We start from the raw sequence: 14,941 nt of genomic DNA on the forward strand, positions 1-14,941 counted from the left end.
TCACGCTAAAATATTTACAAATTAATATACATACATATGTACATACATAGGTAGCTAATTCATTGAACTTAATTTTTGACCAATTCATTTTCATAAAAATAATATGCACTTGTAACTAAATATATTGTACGAAAAACAAATTATTCAACATTAATTTTAATGTATTTGACATTATATAAATTATTCCAATATAAAACAATAGTGTTGCGTCGGGGTGGGTGGAGGATCCAAGTAAAAGGCCAACAGTCGTATCACAGCATTTATTGATGATTAAGGAGATACACGCATTGCCAGTGCTCCGTCCAGAATGACATGATATCGCCTACGTACCGCCTTATAAGGGATAGATCTCTCAGGACGTCTAATCTGTTTACCTACTGTATAGTCACGTATTCGGATATGTATTCCCACGGTATGAGAAGTGCAATCATTGTTTAGCTTTCATGCACTTAGCTTGTCGCTTATCCTTAAAACCACTTACCCCGGTCACACGGTCTCTCAGGACGCTACCCGGTCTAATCCGATCGCAATTACTCGGCGGCTCTGTTTAGTATACGTTACAATAGTATCTAATTTTAGTGTAAAGTAGCCGAATTTAAGTTCCGTGTACTTGTCAAAAGTGAATTATATTAAAAATCAAGTTCAATTATTTATTCCCATTACTATATGTATGTACATATATACAGTGGCGGCTCGTCCATACGCACTGCGGAGCTGCAGCACCCCCAAGCAAATTGAGAAAAATGTAATATCATAATATACCTACATAAATTTATGTATATTATATGAAAATATCAATACAATTTAAGCGTTTATTAAGCTCGTCCGCACACCGATACATTCAATAATGATCATACACCGCGGTACTAATATCAGAAAGTGAGGCATCGTTTATGATTTTGGACAGTACGGTTTTCAATGGAATATGCTCGAGTGGGCGAAGGAGAGGCACGGGGAGGGCGCTCGCAGTCAGAAGCTTGGTCTCGTACTGCCACTCCCGACAGTATTTTGTGTTGCGTCGTATGCGCGCGCCCGACACCTGTCGCTTTTTCTCATTCCTTCTGCTTTCGCTTTAAAAGTACAGAAAGAAAATGCCAATGGAAGATCTACTACTAACCGTTGAATCATATCCAATTCTAGATATAGAAAAGCTTCAGAATGAATTAAAAGAGTTTTACAGCTTCAATGATTTATTAACATAGTTAAAATTTATTTCTGCAAACAATTTATGCAAAGTTCTTGAGGAAATAACAAAACTAATTCAAATTCTACTTACAAATTCAGTGACTCCCGCTGAGTGAAAACGGTGTTTTTTGACAATAAAAATAAAGTAAATAATAAAAAATAAAGTAAAAAGTAAAAAATAAAGTAAAAAAATGATCATGAACAATGAAAAATTAACGAAAAGGTGATATACCTTTTTTCAATTGGATAGCTTTAATGATTTATCAACATTGTTAAAATTTATTTCTGCAAGCTGTATTTTTTGACGGTGTTTTTTGTTAATAAAAAGAATAAAGACATATAAATGCTATTATGGCGCATTAGGTTATTCCTGTAATGCCACAATAGTCCAAAACTAACTAACCATAAATAACTATAAGAAACACAATGGTTCAGGAAAGATTCTGTCTATGCTTCTGTCCAAGATGTCAATTGAAAAAAAATTATTATGAATAATGAAAAATTTAACTAAAAGGTGATTGACCTTTTTTCAAGGAAAAAAGACAGAAGAATCAATTTTATAATGGAATAAAAATACATATAATGTTTAATTTTAATAATTTTGATGTAAATAGTAAAACGTAATCCAAATAAACATTTTTTTTTATTTTTAATCAACCGCAGCACCCCCAGATATCTTATCCATGAGTCGCCACTGTGTATATATATACATACATATTTAATATATCTACATATGTATGTATGTATAATATAATAAATGTATTTATATTGTAATTAATGTATGTACAATATATGTATGTATATCATGTGATAAGTGTATGTAAGAAATAATAAATGTATTTTTAATATAATAAATGTATCTATAATATGTACATATAATTTGATATATGTATGTATCTACATATATGTCTATGAGTGTTACGTCTGATTTGTGAAATTGCATATTAAGTGAAGTAATTTAAAATGGTAAGTGAAACATAAAAGAGGTTTGTAAAAAAATTATATTATTCACGAATAAAAAGTCCGTTGCTAAATTTATGAATTGAGTGAATTATCTGCTAAATGCGTTGTAAATAATTCACAACCAGCAGCAGCAGCAGCAAACAAGCCGAGAAAGGAATTTCATCAACTTGCAAGGTTGTCCGGCGATATCTCAAAATATGTCAATTTTCTATTCAAAATGAATATTGCAATCTATAGTCGGGTATTTTATCTTTCATCTGTAGTACTTTTCAGCCTTCAAATCTCTCTAAGTAGTCGTCCAGTTCAAATCAAAAGTCAAAAGTACGTATTTTCACTTGGGATTTTTTCCCACTGTTAATACTATTTTATATTGAAACATATTTATTGGGATAGTGTTCTGGCCACACTATTTTTTGTTTTCGTTTAAAAGGGTTAATTGGAAGTGTGCTGAATTTTAAATTGGTAAAATTGCGAGCTAAATACTCGTACTATTATTAACTCGTATTTACACGAATCATTCAACAACTAAATTTTAGTTTTTTGATATAGAGTTTGTTAAAACAAAGCATTTTTCAGAACCATATTGATGAATATAAACATAGGTGAATAAAAAAAGATTGAATGGTTTGCATTTATCCGTTGTTTTATTTTATCTATTTGAATCGTTTTTTATCTTTTTTTATGTTTCAATAAATACTATTATGTTAGTAAACCTAAAATTTTAATTATAGTTGTTTTTCTCATTTGTTAAAAATCAAAAATTAAAAAGGGCGCATAAAAAGCCAAACATCTAGAAAAGCCAAACAATCGACGACGGCGAGAGCCATTATAGCAAAACTTTGTACCTTATATAAAAAAAGTAGTCTTAAACTCCAATATTTTGTGGCAATATGCATAGGAATTTCCGAAATATAATTTTTCTTGGAACGATTTGGAGGCCACTTAAATTTAGAAGCCACAGATATGCGCCAATTTTGCTGTTCGATAATCCGCCACTGATCCTATCACTTACTCTTTTGAACACCTACACCGAATCCATCTTTCACGATACTCTCCAAGAAGCAGAGGGTATTACGGTAGGCGGCGAAACAATCACCAATATACAATATGCTAATGACACGGCACTAGTTGCTGGCAATTTAACAGACTTGCATAGATATCTAGACCGTGTACGTACATAAAGAAAGCAATCGAAGAGGTCTGCGCATATATGTAGATAGAGTTTTGTGATCATGCGAAAATTCGAACTCGTTTTTCTTTCAGTTACCCATTTTTACTTATATCTACATATGTATGCAGTGGCGGCTCGTGGATAAGATATGTATCTGGGGGTACTGAGGTTGATTAAAAATAAAAAAAATGTTTATTTGGATTACGTTTTACTATTAGCATCAAAATTATTAAAATTAAACATTATATGTATTTTTATTTCATTATAAAATTGATACATATGTCTTTTCTCCTTGAAAAAGGCCCATCACCTTTTCGTTAAATTCATTGTTCTTGGTCATTTTTTTACTTTATCTATGTACTAGCTGTATTACCCGGCTTCGCTTAGTATTTATAATATAAACCGCTTAAACATGAATAATCTAATAGTAAACATTTTATTAAAAAAGAAAAAAAATTAAATTTTATTTTTTTTATTTTTTTTCCTTCTAGGGCTTCGCCCTCGGCGCCCCCTGAGCCTTTGCCCATTAAAAAATAAATCTAATCATTTGTTAAGTGCGTCGCCCCTCTGCACCCCCATGATTAATTGCCGTCTAGGGCTTCGCCCCCATGATCAATTACCGTTTAGGGCTTCGCCCCTATGATTAATTTCCGTCTAGGGCTTCACCCCCATGATTAATTGCCATTTAGGGCTGTGCCCCTCTGCGCCCCCATGATTAATTGCCGTCTAGGGCTTCGCCCCCATGATTAATTGCCGTTTAGGGCTGTGCCCCTCTGCGCCCCCATGATTAATTGCCGTCTAGGGCTTCGCCCCCATGATCAATTGCCGTTTAGGGCGTCACCCCTCTGCGTCCCCATGATTAATTGCCGTTTAGGGCTTCGCCCCCCTGAGCAATTCGGCGTCTATGAATCGAAAAAAAAAATCCAATCATGTGTTCGATGACGTCACCGTTCTACGGACGACGAACGAACCAAGAATACAATCATACTTACAAAGTCTCTTTAGAAATTATTAAGAGATCACGTAGTTTTCAATTGACAGCATAGAGAAAGCCGTCAATCTTTCCTAGTCAATCAAACCTAGCCGTCAATCGTTTCTTATATACATATGTCTGTATTCTTTTTATTGACAAAAAACACAGTTCTGGCTCAGTGGTAGTCATTGGAGTTGTAAGCAGAATTTGAATTAGTTTTGTTATTTCCTCAAGTACTTTGCATAAATTGTTCGCCGAAATAAATTTTAACTGTGTTAATAAATCATTAAAGCTGTGCATTTATTTCCTTGAGTAAAACACTTTTAATTCATTCTGAAGCTTTTCTATATCTAGAATTGGATATGATTCAACGGTTAGTAGTAGATCTTCCATTAGCATTTTCTTTCTGTACTTTAAAAGCGAAAGCAGAAGGAATGAGAAAAAGCGACAGGTGTCGGGCGCGCGCATACGACGCAACACAAAATACTGTCGGGAGTGGCAGTACGAGACCAAGCTTCTGACTGCGAGCGCCCTCCCCGTGCCCCTCCTTCGCCCACTCGAGCATATTCCATTGAAAACCGTACTGTCCAAAATCATAAACGATGCCTCACTTTCTGATATTAGTACCGCGGTGTATGATCATTATTGAATGTATCGGTGTGCGGACGAGCTTAATAAACGCTTAAATTGTATTGATATTTTCATATAATATACATAAATTTATGTAGGTATATTATGATATTACATTTTTCTCAATTTGCTTGGGGGTGCTGCAGCTCCGCAGTGCGTATGGACGAGCCGCCACTTTATGTTTGTGCATACGTAGTAACAATAGATGAAGTTTTGTGATCATGCGAAAATTCGAACTCGAGATTTTGACTGATTCGAACTCAGAATTGATCACTGATCACGTTTTCATGATCTATAATAGAAAAAAATGTGTGTCTGTCTCTGTGTGTGGATTTTGTGGGATTTTTTGAACACGGTTAGTCCTATCGAACTGAAACTTAGTATCAGTTAGTTTTTCATGATCTAGAAAAAATATGTGTGTGTGTGTGTCATTTTGAGTTGCCTGGAAATGGTACCTCCCCTTTTGGGTGTCCTCTTTTTTTTAAGTTTTTGAATTCAATTATATCCCAAACCGCTAACTGAATTGGACTGAATTTTTTTTACATGTAATAGAAATAATAATATTTATAACTTTATATTTTTAAATATTTTTATCTGAACCGGAAGTAGTACTTTTACTCTAGAAAATCGAGGTTTTTCATGTTTTTTCATGTAAAATTTTTTTTTTCTGGTGAACACCAGATTCGTGTTCAGTGGGCATAATTCTATAAGAAAAGTCATATCTCATCTCTGAACCATTTTTCGTGTCGAACAGCCCTGCATACATACAATGAGTGTAATTAATTTGACCTAGTTTTGAGATTTTAATTTTTTCAACACAATCATATTTTTTTTGTTCGAATAAAAAATACATGAACAAAAAATGTATACATCATTTTAGTTAACTTGGCAGTAGAAAAACGAGTTTTGTTACGAGCCTCTACGATATATGAACTTCTAAATACACTATTCCTATTGGTCAACACAACTTAGCCGACCAATGGCAATCGCGAATTTTTCTCCCTACTGTCAAGTTTACTGAAATGAGGTATAATTTATGAACATTGCCCAGAACAATTGTATTTATGATGTTTCTACATTTTGAAGTCATTTCATACACTATTATTATATTGAAATGGGTAATCAATATTTATTCAAAAATAATTTTATTGAAATTTCGATTTTTTGCGCATTCAGCTAAAAAAATAAGAAAGAATATTTATATGACGAATGTGAGTAGAATCGTTTAGAACATATTTCTTTATACAGTCGTCATGTTGTATGCAGCGGCTAGAGAACAATCTCCAACTACAAATTTTGGAAATGGATCAAAAATGGAATATTTAAATGGGAATACTTCATCGAAAAACGATGGTAAGGGTGCAGCGGAGATCGTGGCAGAAGAAATCTGTGAAAAGGATATCGATAGAAACATTGGAACCGATCCCAACTTCAAAAGACAAATAGTTTGGTCCAACTGTTTCGGATTTTTGTTACTTCATGCAGGTGCTCTGTATGGAGCATACCTAGGAGTCGTGGAAACAAAAATAGTAACTTTACCATATGGTAACTATTTTACATATGTATATCATTTCTATTACTTTTAATATTTTAATCATTAAAATGTACAAATATTTGTTCATTTTCAATTATGCTTTCGGAAAATACCATAAATATGTACATACAAAACTTATCTAAATTCTTATGGATTATAGTAATTAACTACATGGAAAATACGAACCCATATATGAACGTTTGTATGTATAATATGTATATTTTTTTCTGTAAACTGTTTTCAATTCAGCTGAAAAGTATATATACTGTTTAAATGATTAATTAACTGATAAACCAATCGAATTTCACCATGCTAGGCGAATTAAGCTTAACCAGTATTGGAAGTCCTAATTTTTCTCACAATCACAATACTTCAAAATATATACATACATATATGTAGATTAAGTACTAATAATGAAATAGTGTAATATGTAGGGTTTCTGGACCCGACTCGACTCGGACCCAAACCCACCGGGTAATGACCTCAAACCCGGGGTTTTAAAGCCCCCCAGGTTCGGGTTCCTAGAATTTCAAGTATTAAAATTAAATCGTTTTTGTAAAAATCAAAATCTTTTATCATATTTAAATTATTTTAATTGATACTGAAAATATTTCAGAAAAAACAAGAATAAAGTAAATGTCTTGATATATTATATTAGACCGAGTGCGCGCTGTTGGTTTCGCGGAAGATCACGTTTGAAATAGATTGACTGGTTTTCATACGTGACCAAGTATACATATATCCCATTCTTATCTTTTAAAATTTTTAAATTCGGATGTTTTTAATATACTTGATTTTAGACCGTCGGGTTTCTAAAATATTGGACCTGGAATCGTCAGGTTTTCGGAAACCCTAGTAATATAACAATCAAATTTGTATTATAATTTTTTTAAATCACATCGTGATTTGATTTTCATAAAAATATATTTTATTCCAGCGATTTTTATTGCTTGGCTATCCGGTGAAGGTATTACTATTGGTGCTCACCGTTTGTGGACTCATCGTAGCTTTAAATCCACGCCACTTCTATCGACTGTACTAATGATAATGCAAACAATGGCTGGACAGGTTTATATAGAATACATACAAAATTTTTAGAAAACCTATACACATATTTCTTTCCATTTTTGCTCCGTTGCTAAATTTTTAAATCTAATATATAATATACTAAAGAGACTATGTATGTAAGTTTTGTTGGTTACATCGAAAACAAATCAATGTTTCTATGACGACGATTCGATATATATATATATATATATATATATATATATATATATATATATATATATATATATATATATTTTTTTTTTTTTTTATTCAAATAAATTTAATAAAAAAAAAAACAAATGAATATTTACTATTAGATTCACCATGTTTAAGCTGTTTATATTAACTACTGGTCGAAGCCGGGTAAAATAACTAGTTTATTATAAAGTAGAGATATCCAATCCAGATTTGGACCATGAATCATTAGCAAGTTTTTTTCCGGGAACAGACATAATATTTACTATTGAAATATTTCACCTAATAATCATTAAGATCTAAGAAATATGATTATTGCCAATTACCAACAAATTATAAAGTTAAATAAACTAAAAATATAAATGACTAGTGACTTTACCCGGCTTCGCTCGGTATTTGTAATATAAACCACTTAAACATGACTAATCTAATAGTTAACATTTTATTAAATTTATTTGAATACTCATTTGTTTTTTTTTATTAAATTGACTGTCACGAGCAAATAAATATATACATATATTATACTCTTGTCTCTTTCGAAATTATATGTATACCAGAATCCGGCGCCTGCACCCCCTTAGAGTTTCGCCCTCTAAGACTTCGCTCACGGCGGCGCGTGCGCCCTCGGCGCCTTTGTCCCTGGGGACTTCGAAAAAAATCGAATCGGCGCCTATGAATCGAAAAAAAAATAAATCGAACGTGTCGTCTACGAACGAACCAACCAACCAATGTTATATACAAAGTCTCTTTCCAAATTATATATGAGATTTGCCACCAACTCTACTATGCTAATATTTTATGTAGTAGTGAACTCTTTAGTATTATTGCTAGTATATTAATTAGAATACACAAAAATTTCAATATCTCATTGTTCTTTATATATCTTTAAAGATAAATGCTTGATTATCCGCTATAAACAAAAGTTTTCAATTCAGAACCCCCAATCTGATAATGTATAGTATTTCATAGTATACTAGCTAAGACCGTTGGCAGTTTATGGAAAGGATGGGAATCCCGAATTAAGGACCTCCATATAAAATTTACACGTTTTTTCCAACTATGACCTGCCAAAGCAACATGAATATGACCTGAAAAAAAACCGCAACAATTTTTCTAGATTTGATATTAAGAGATGAGATCAAATTTCCCACAATCATAATATAATACTTGATATATATATTGATATTTCGTACCTATACATATATACATTAATATATTATTAAGTAATTATTTTAGAATTGCATTTGGGTATGGTCACGAGATCACAGGCAACATCATCGATATGCAGACACTGATGCAGATCCCCACAATGCCAGAAGAGGCTTTTTCTTTTCGCATATGGGTTGGTTGATGAGTCGGAAGCACCCATTAGTCATCAAAATGGGCAAGAACATCAACATGGAAGACTTGAATGTAGATCCAACAGTCATGTTACAAAAGAAGTAGAAAACAAATATTGAATATCACTTAATTAATAAATACTCTTAATACCTATTACAGATTTTTTACTTTTCAGATACTACTATTTACTTTATTTTATATTTGCTGTATACATACCAGTGGCAATTCCCGTGTACTGTTGGAACGAAAGCTGGAAAGTATCATTATTTCTAAATTACTTTTGGCGATACGTGGTCATATTACATATAACCTGGTGTGTCAATAGTGTCGCACATATTTTTGGGAATAAACCTTTTGATAAGTAAGATTATTTTTAATTCAATCAAAACGCGACATCAACACATTAATATTATCTTTCTATTTTAGAAATATATTAGCGGTAGAATCCAGATTTACATCCTTTATAAGCTTGGGAGAAGGCTGGCACAACTACCATCATGTATTCCCATGGGACTATAGGACTGCTGAGTTTGGAACACCCTTACAATTAACTTCTCAAATAATCGAAGGATTGGCACGTATCGGAATGGCTTCTAATTTGAAACATGTATCTGCAGATATGGTATTAGGCTCAAATATTATGAATATATATTATGATTAATTATAATATCAATGTAAAATACATTACCTGTTTTACTCTCCAGATTAAAGCAAGAGCTAAAAGAACCGGCGATGACACATATGAGACACAAATAAGCTCATTAGGATCGGAATGGATATATGTACATATACATATGTAATATAGGTTAAGGTACCATGCATGATATAAAATAATAAAACAGTATTTTTTTGACTTTATCATAAATAGCTCCATTTAACTTTTACTCCAAAAAATTTCGTGAATAAAAGTTATATCACATCTACGCAACTGATGCACAATAAAAGACAAAAATGTACATACTGAAAAATTTTATATGTACATACATATGTAAATACACGAGTCTACCCTGAAAAGTCTAAAGTACAACTTTTGAATCGAAATTTGAATGAGGAAAGGCAATTAGGTATTAACTTAATGTAAAAATGTAGTAAACTGTCACCTGGTCATAGGTCACAATGACGAAGCGGGTAAATTGAACTTCAAAAAATTATAAAAAAAAAACTATATATGTATGTATGTATTTCACATCAAATGACAAGAAATTTACAGAAAATTGTATCAAAAAATCATACACACAAACATTGACCTTTCCAACATAAAGACTTTTCAGGGGATGTTGAATTTACATATGTATGTATACAAAATTTAAAAATCATTTCAAAACTAAAAATAAAATAAATCACATTGTGACATCTTACAAAAAAAAAAGAAGAAAAAATAAATTTTCAATATAGCACCTAATTAAATTTTAGAAATTGGTTCAACTCATTATAGACGTATCAATTTATAAAAATAAAACACTAAGCAGACAATACTCTTAGAAAAACATACACGCATGTAAAATTTATATCTTCAGTTATTTTGATTAAATTTCATCACGTTAAAAATAAAGGCATAAAACATACCATTTTCATTTTGCAATATTATAATTAAGTTTGAAGTTAATAATTAAAATATTAGACCAAAATAAAAATTAACAAAGTTTATGAAAACTTCAAACAGTACATTTTTATTGCAAAAATCACAATCATTTCAATTTTACTTTAATAGTAAAAAATGGTTAAATAGTTTGATCACAGCAAGTAGCTAATACACTATGTTTGGTCCATGAGAAGGAGGAGTGGACGAGACAGCTTCCTCCAATGTACAATCTAATTTACGATAAGCTGTACTGCTCGAAACGCCTCTTCGCCGACCAGTATTACTATTACGTCGACCCTCAACCAAAAGTCCGAGTACCTATAACAAACGGGACGTTTTTAGAACAAATTTGTACAATTTTAAACAATATTAGTCATGCCTTAATCAAAATGTACCTTGTTTTTATTGTGATATACGACATAGCCTAATATAAATATGCCAATAGCAAAAATAAAATATGTAAAAAAATTTGAATCCTCAGCGTCACCGAATGGAACTGAATAAGCTCCATTCAAATTACTCTCTGGTATTAAGTCCATCTTATTCACTACTTGCGTTTCTTGAACTGTAACAAAAAGTAAACATAATAAAACAAACAAGTTGTATATTTCAAATGCATGTGAACATCGGTAAAAAGAGCGGGAGGCAATGTTAATACTATAACATTATGTTCACTGTGATAAAACATTCAATTATAAATACTAGTAACTAAATTTGTAGGTAAAAATCAGTACAAGATATGTAAATACAGTTGACTGTGGGAATACTATTTCATACTGAGTATTGATTAAATAAATTGAAATCGATTTTACTTTACATAATCTCATTGCTTAAATTAGTCGCTTATATAAAGTGAATAATATGATCAAACAACCGCTGAAGTGCTTCGATTGACTTGTAGATTTATCTGCAGCATTGATCATCGAAAGTCCACCACTATCATCTATCCCATCTTCACTACCATCTAAAATTAATATTATAAAACATTAAAATTTGAATTTAAATTAAAAAATAAATAAATCAAAAACTTCAGTGCTAAATACACTTACCAAAATATTCAGTATCATCTGCTTTGCTTTGTTCTATCGGGCTTTGAATAATTTTATCTTCAACTTGGGGCGGATATTTCGCAACAGTATTTTCTCGAGTCGGTTGGTTTCCAGTTTCACTCGTAAGTTTGGTATCTGTTTCTGCAACAGCTGAAGTTTCAGCCTTCACATTTTTCGTATATAATGGTAGGTAGGAAACCGCCTGCTCTACAGGTATAGGATTTTTCACTTCTTTGGGTGGTGCTGGCAAATTGACTTCATCCTTCAATTTGATTGTGTCAACCTATGCAAATAATAAATCAACATTACTATGAATTACAATGCACTATTTACTATGAATTAAGATGTCTACACACTTCTTCGTAAGGCTAATAAATTCATTTTTTATATTTAATTTCAAGCTTAATGTGTTTCATTGGACAGTGATTACGATTGACATGATAACATGGAATCATTTAATTAACTGCTTGAACGATTCCTGGTTCGATAAACAGAATGGAGTTTAAATGGTCCACTTGAGTTTATCTTCGCTCTTTTTAAATTTAATTTTAATATCAAATACGTGCATTCGTTACTTATACTACTGAAAATTATAATGTAACCTAATATTAATGATAGAATGCGGAAACAGTAAGAATAGACGAGTTTCTTTCGGAAAGATTTCAAGTACAAAAAGTTGTCCGATAGGGATGCATAATCTCTTCTGATAATTTTTAATATATTATATGTGAGGAATACATAATGAGAAGAGTACTCGACAGATGGGAAGGTGGCATAACAATAAGCGGCAGAAAGATTTCTAATGTAAGAATTACAGATGACAACATTAGTGGTCAGCAATGAGGATGAAATGGCAGAACTACTTCATAGAATAGAAATAGAGAGTAAACATCTGGACCTAAAGATAAACAAAAATCCTCTTCGTAGACAGATTCGAGTCTCTCATAAAGTCCAAAACGCTAAACGATTTTATCTACCTAGGTGCCTTGATCTCAAGGGTGACAATCAGAAATCTGCAGAAGAATAGGAATGGCGATAACAGCGAAGATCAGCCTGGCGAATATATGGAAAAACCACTCTATAATGAGAAGAATAAAAATCCATCTGATACGATCTTTGATGATCTCAATTGCATTGTATGGATTTCAAACATGGACAGTTACAAAAGACAGAAAGGAACATGTTCGATGTCTTCGAAATGTGGTGTTGGAGACGGATGCAAGACACATCACCATCATCAGAGAGCTAGCAGTTTCAGAGAGAGTCTCCACAACATATAGAAGGATTCTTTTGTACTTTGGCCATATTGCCAGGAATAATGTGGAGAGTCTAGAGAAGCTGGTAGTCACGGGAACACTAGAGGGAAGGCGAGCAAGAGGGCGGTCTCATGTAAGATGGTTAGATCAAATAAAAGAACTGCCAGGATCGTCCTGGCAGTAATTCAATTTGGCACAGAAACAAGAGGTAGATCGTCCGTCGGATTCCAGATGATATAAATAACCATGATGGTCAGCATTGAGCGAACGGTGAAGAAGAATATGAATGACATATGCATTACAAATCTCGCATATAGATGATGGCAACAACCAGTTCCAGCATGCTGGAACTGGCAGTACTCTTTAATAGTTAAATAGACTAAACAATTTTTAATTTAACACAAACATATTTATTTAAATTACTATTTATTTTATTCTAATGTGCAAATAATTCGTTCTAAAGAGCAGTCATGTTTTTCAATAAAATTTTACCCCAATTTATTAAAGTGTTAGTGGTTGTCTTAATACACTAGCGCACAGATTGAACTGTTGACTTGTCGAGATGGTGCATTGAGACGGAGGATGGGCTCTGTTACCTGGCATTTAAAAGAACAGACATCACAAACCAACAAACAATCTGTACACATAAAGCCAACACTCTGGAGCGGCAACGCAGATCGAGGAAGTCTAATGGTCATCCCATTCGGACTTCCTCCATCTGACCAAAAAAAAGCTACGAAACAACTATTGACTTTTATTTTGGATTCCCAAGCCCGACTCAATGCAAAAATATCATAAAGTGATAGATATCAAAACATTATAAGCATGAGTTATTTCCGTTAGACAAACACGCACTTAATTATAATTTGAATATTGAAATATTAAAATAAATACTAGAACATAAATTTAAATCACCTTTGGAATCTGCGGTGTTTCCAGCTGGATGGCTTTGGTTACGTTTACTTTGGCATTCGGCGGAGGTTGAGGGGGTAATTTAACTGCGGGAATGGGGACATCAACGGACTTTGGTTTAGCCTCGACAACCGAAGAAGTCGGATGACTGGACGCTAGTTCAAGATTACCATTCAATACCAACGAGCAGAGAGCCTCCGGTTTGCCGTTCACAGAGTAGCAGATGTGCTGGCAGAGGGTCTGATTCTCCAAAGCCGAAGCCAGAGCACTGACGTAGGGGCGAGTGTGCGAGTATTTGGAATGACTATTAACGAGGGCAAAATGTAACGAGCCGTTCCCCGAAACGCAAGCCTCGCTGGTAGAAGGCAACTTAAAGATGTCTTCGAACTTGGCTTCCTTTTCACACCACCTGAGAGCCATGTCGTAAAACGCGAAACAGACCAGAGGCAGCTCTGCCATTTTGTCGTCCCTGATAGGCAACAATACCGGCAAATTGCAAGGCCAGAGCAGTTCCATGTTGTGGTATGAGTCATTCATGCCGCAACGCTCGAGGCCCATGTCGCCCTTCATCGACTCGTACGAAGACATCGAAGGTTGGGTGAGGTGAGTGGTGCTGGCGGGGAAGACTCCTCCACACCACCACATCAGCACCAGTGCCACCAAAATAGAAATGCGCACCCACATCGCAACACTCGTATTCAACGCAGTGTACGACCAGCTATACCACCATTCGACACTCGACGCTCACACCTCGCACCTCGCACTTCCTCTCCCCACTGAGTCGACGTACCAACGGACTGCGCGCGGGGTTCTCCCTTTGACAGCTCGATTTTTGGCCATAGCAATGCACGTGGCCACCAAACTACGATATTTATATTTCAGGGGTTTCGGTATTCTTATGAACTAGTGTTGTGCCTATAGATTCCCATACATCTATGGTTGTTCAACGGGTGGTTTCACAGAGGAATTTATACAAGAATTAAAATAAAGTTATTTTATTTTAATTTTATTTATTACATCAATTAATCATACACACTCGCCTAACAGATTGCTCGATTGCTCCAAAGTGACGAGTGTGCTAAACAGATTAAGACTCAAGATGT

The 14,941-nt window shown here is 33.5% G+C and overlaps 2 protein-coding genes across 2 annotated transcripts; one reads left to right on the forward strand and one right to left on the reverse strand.

Annotated features, from left to right (window-relative positions):
• Positions 1–6,155: 6,155 nt before the first annotated feature.
• Positions 6,156–10,181, forward strand: LOC143911398 (acyl-CoA Delta-9 desaturase-like). Its single transcript, XM_077430272.1, has 6 exons — positions 6,156–6,467; positions 7,394–7,524; positions 8,935–9,140; positions 9,215–9,400; positions 9,466–9,661; positions 9,744–10,181. The coding sequence occupies exons 1-6, from the start codon at positions 6,176–6,178 to the stop codon at positions 9,837–9,839; spliced, it is 1,107 nt and encodes a 368-aa protein (XP_077286398.1). The 5' UTR covers positions 6,156–6,175; the 3' UTR covers positions 9,840–10,181.
• Positions 9,890–14,686, reverse strand: LOC143911397 (uncharacterized). Its single transcript, XM_077430271.1, has 5 exons — positions 13,842–14,686; positions 11,671–11,953; positions 11,496–11,585; positions 11,017–11,186; positions 9,890–10,939 (listed from the first exon to the last, which is right to left on the reverse strand). The coding sequence occupies exons 1-5, from the start codon at positions 14,520–14,522 to the stop codon at positions 10,787–10,789; spliced, it is 1,377 nt and encodes a 458-aa protein (XP_077286397.1). The 5' UTR covers positions 14,523–14,686; the 3' UTR covers positions 9,890–10,786.
• Positions 14,687–14,941: the final 255 nt, after the last annotated feature.

The sequence above is a fragment of the Arctopsyche grandis genome, chromosome 4 (genome assembly GCF_051622035.1).
Source record: "Arctopsyche grandis isolate Sample6627 chromosome 4, ASM5162203v2, whole genome shotgun sequence".
NCBI classification, from domain to species: Eukaryota; Metazoa; Arthropoda; class Insecta; order Trichoptera; family Hydropsychidae; genus Arctopsyche; species Arctopsyche grandis.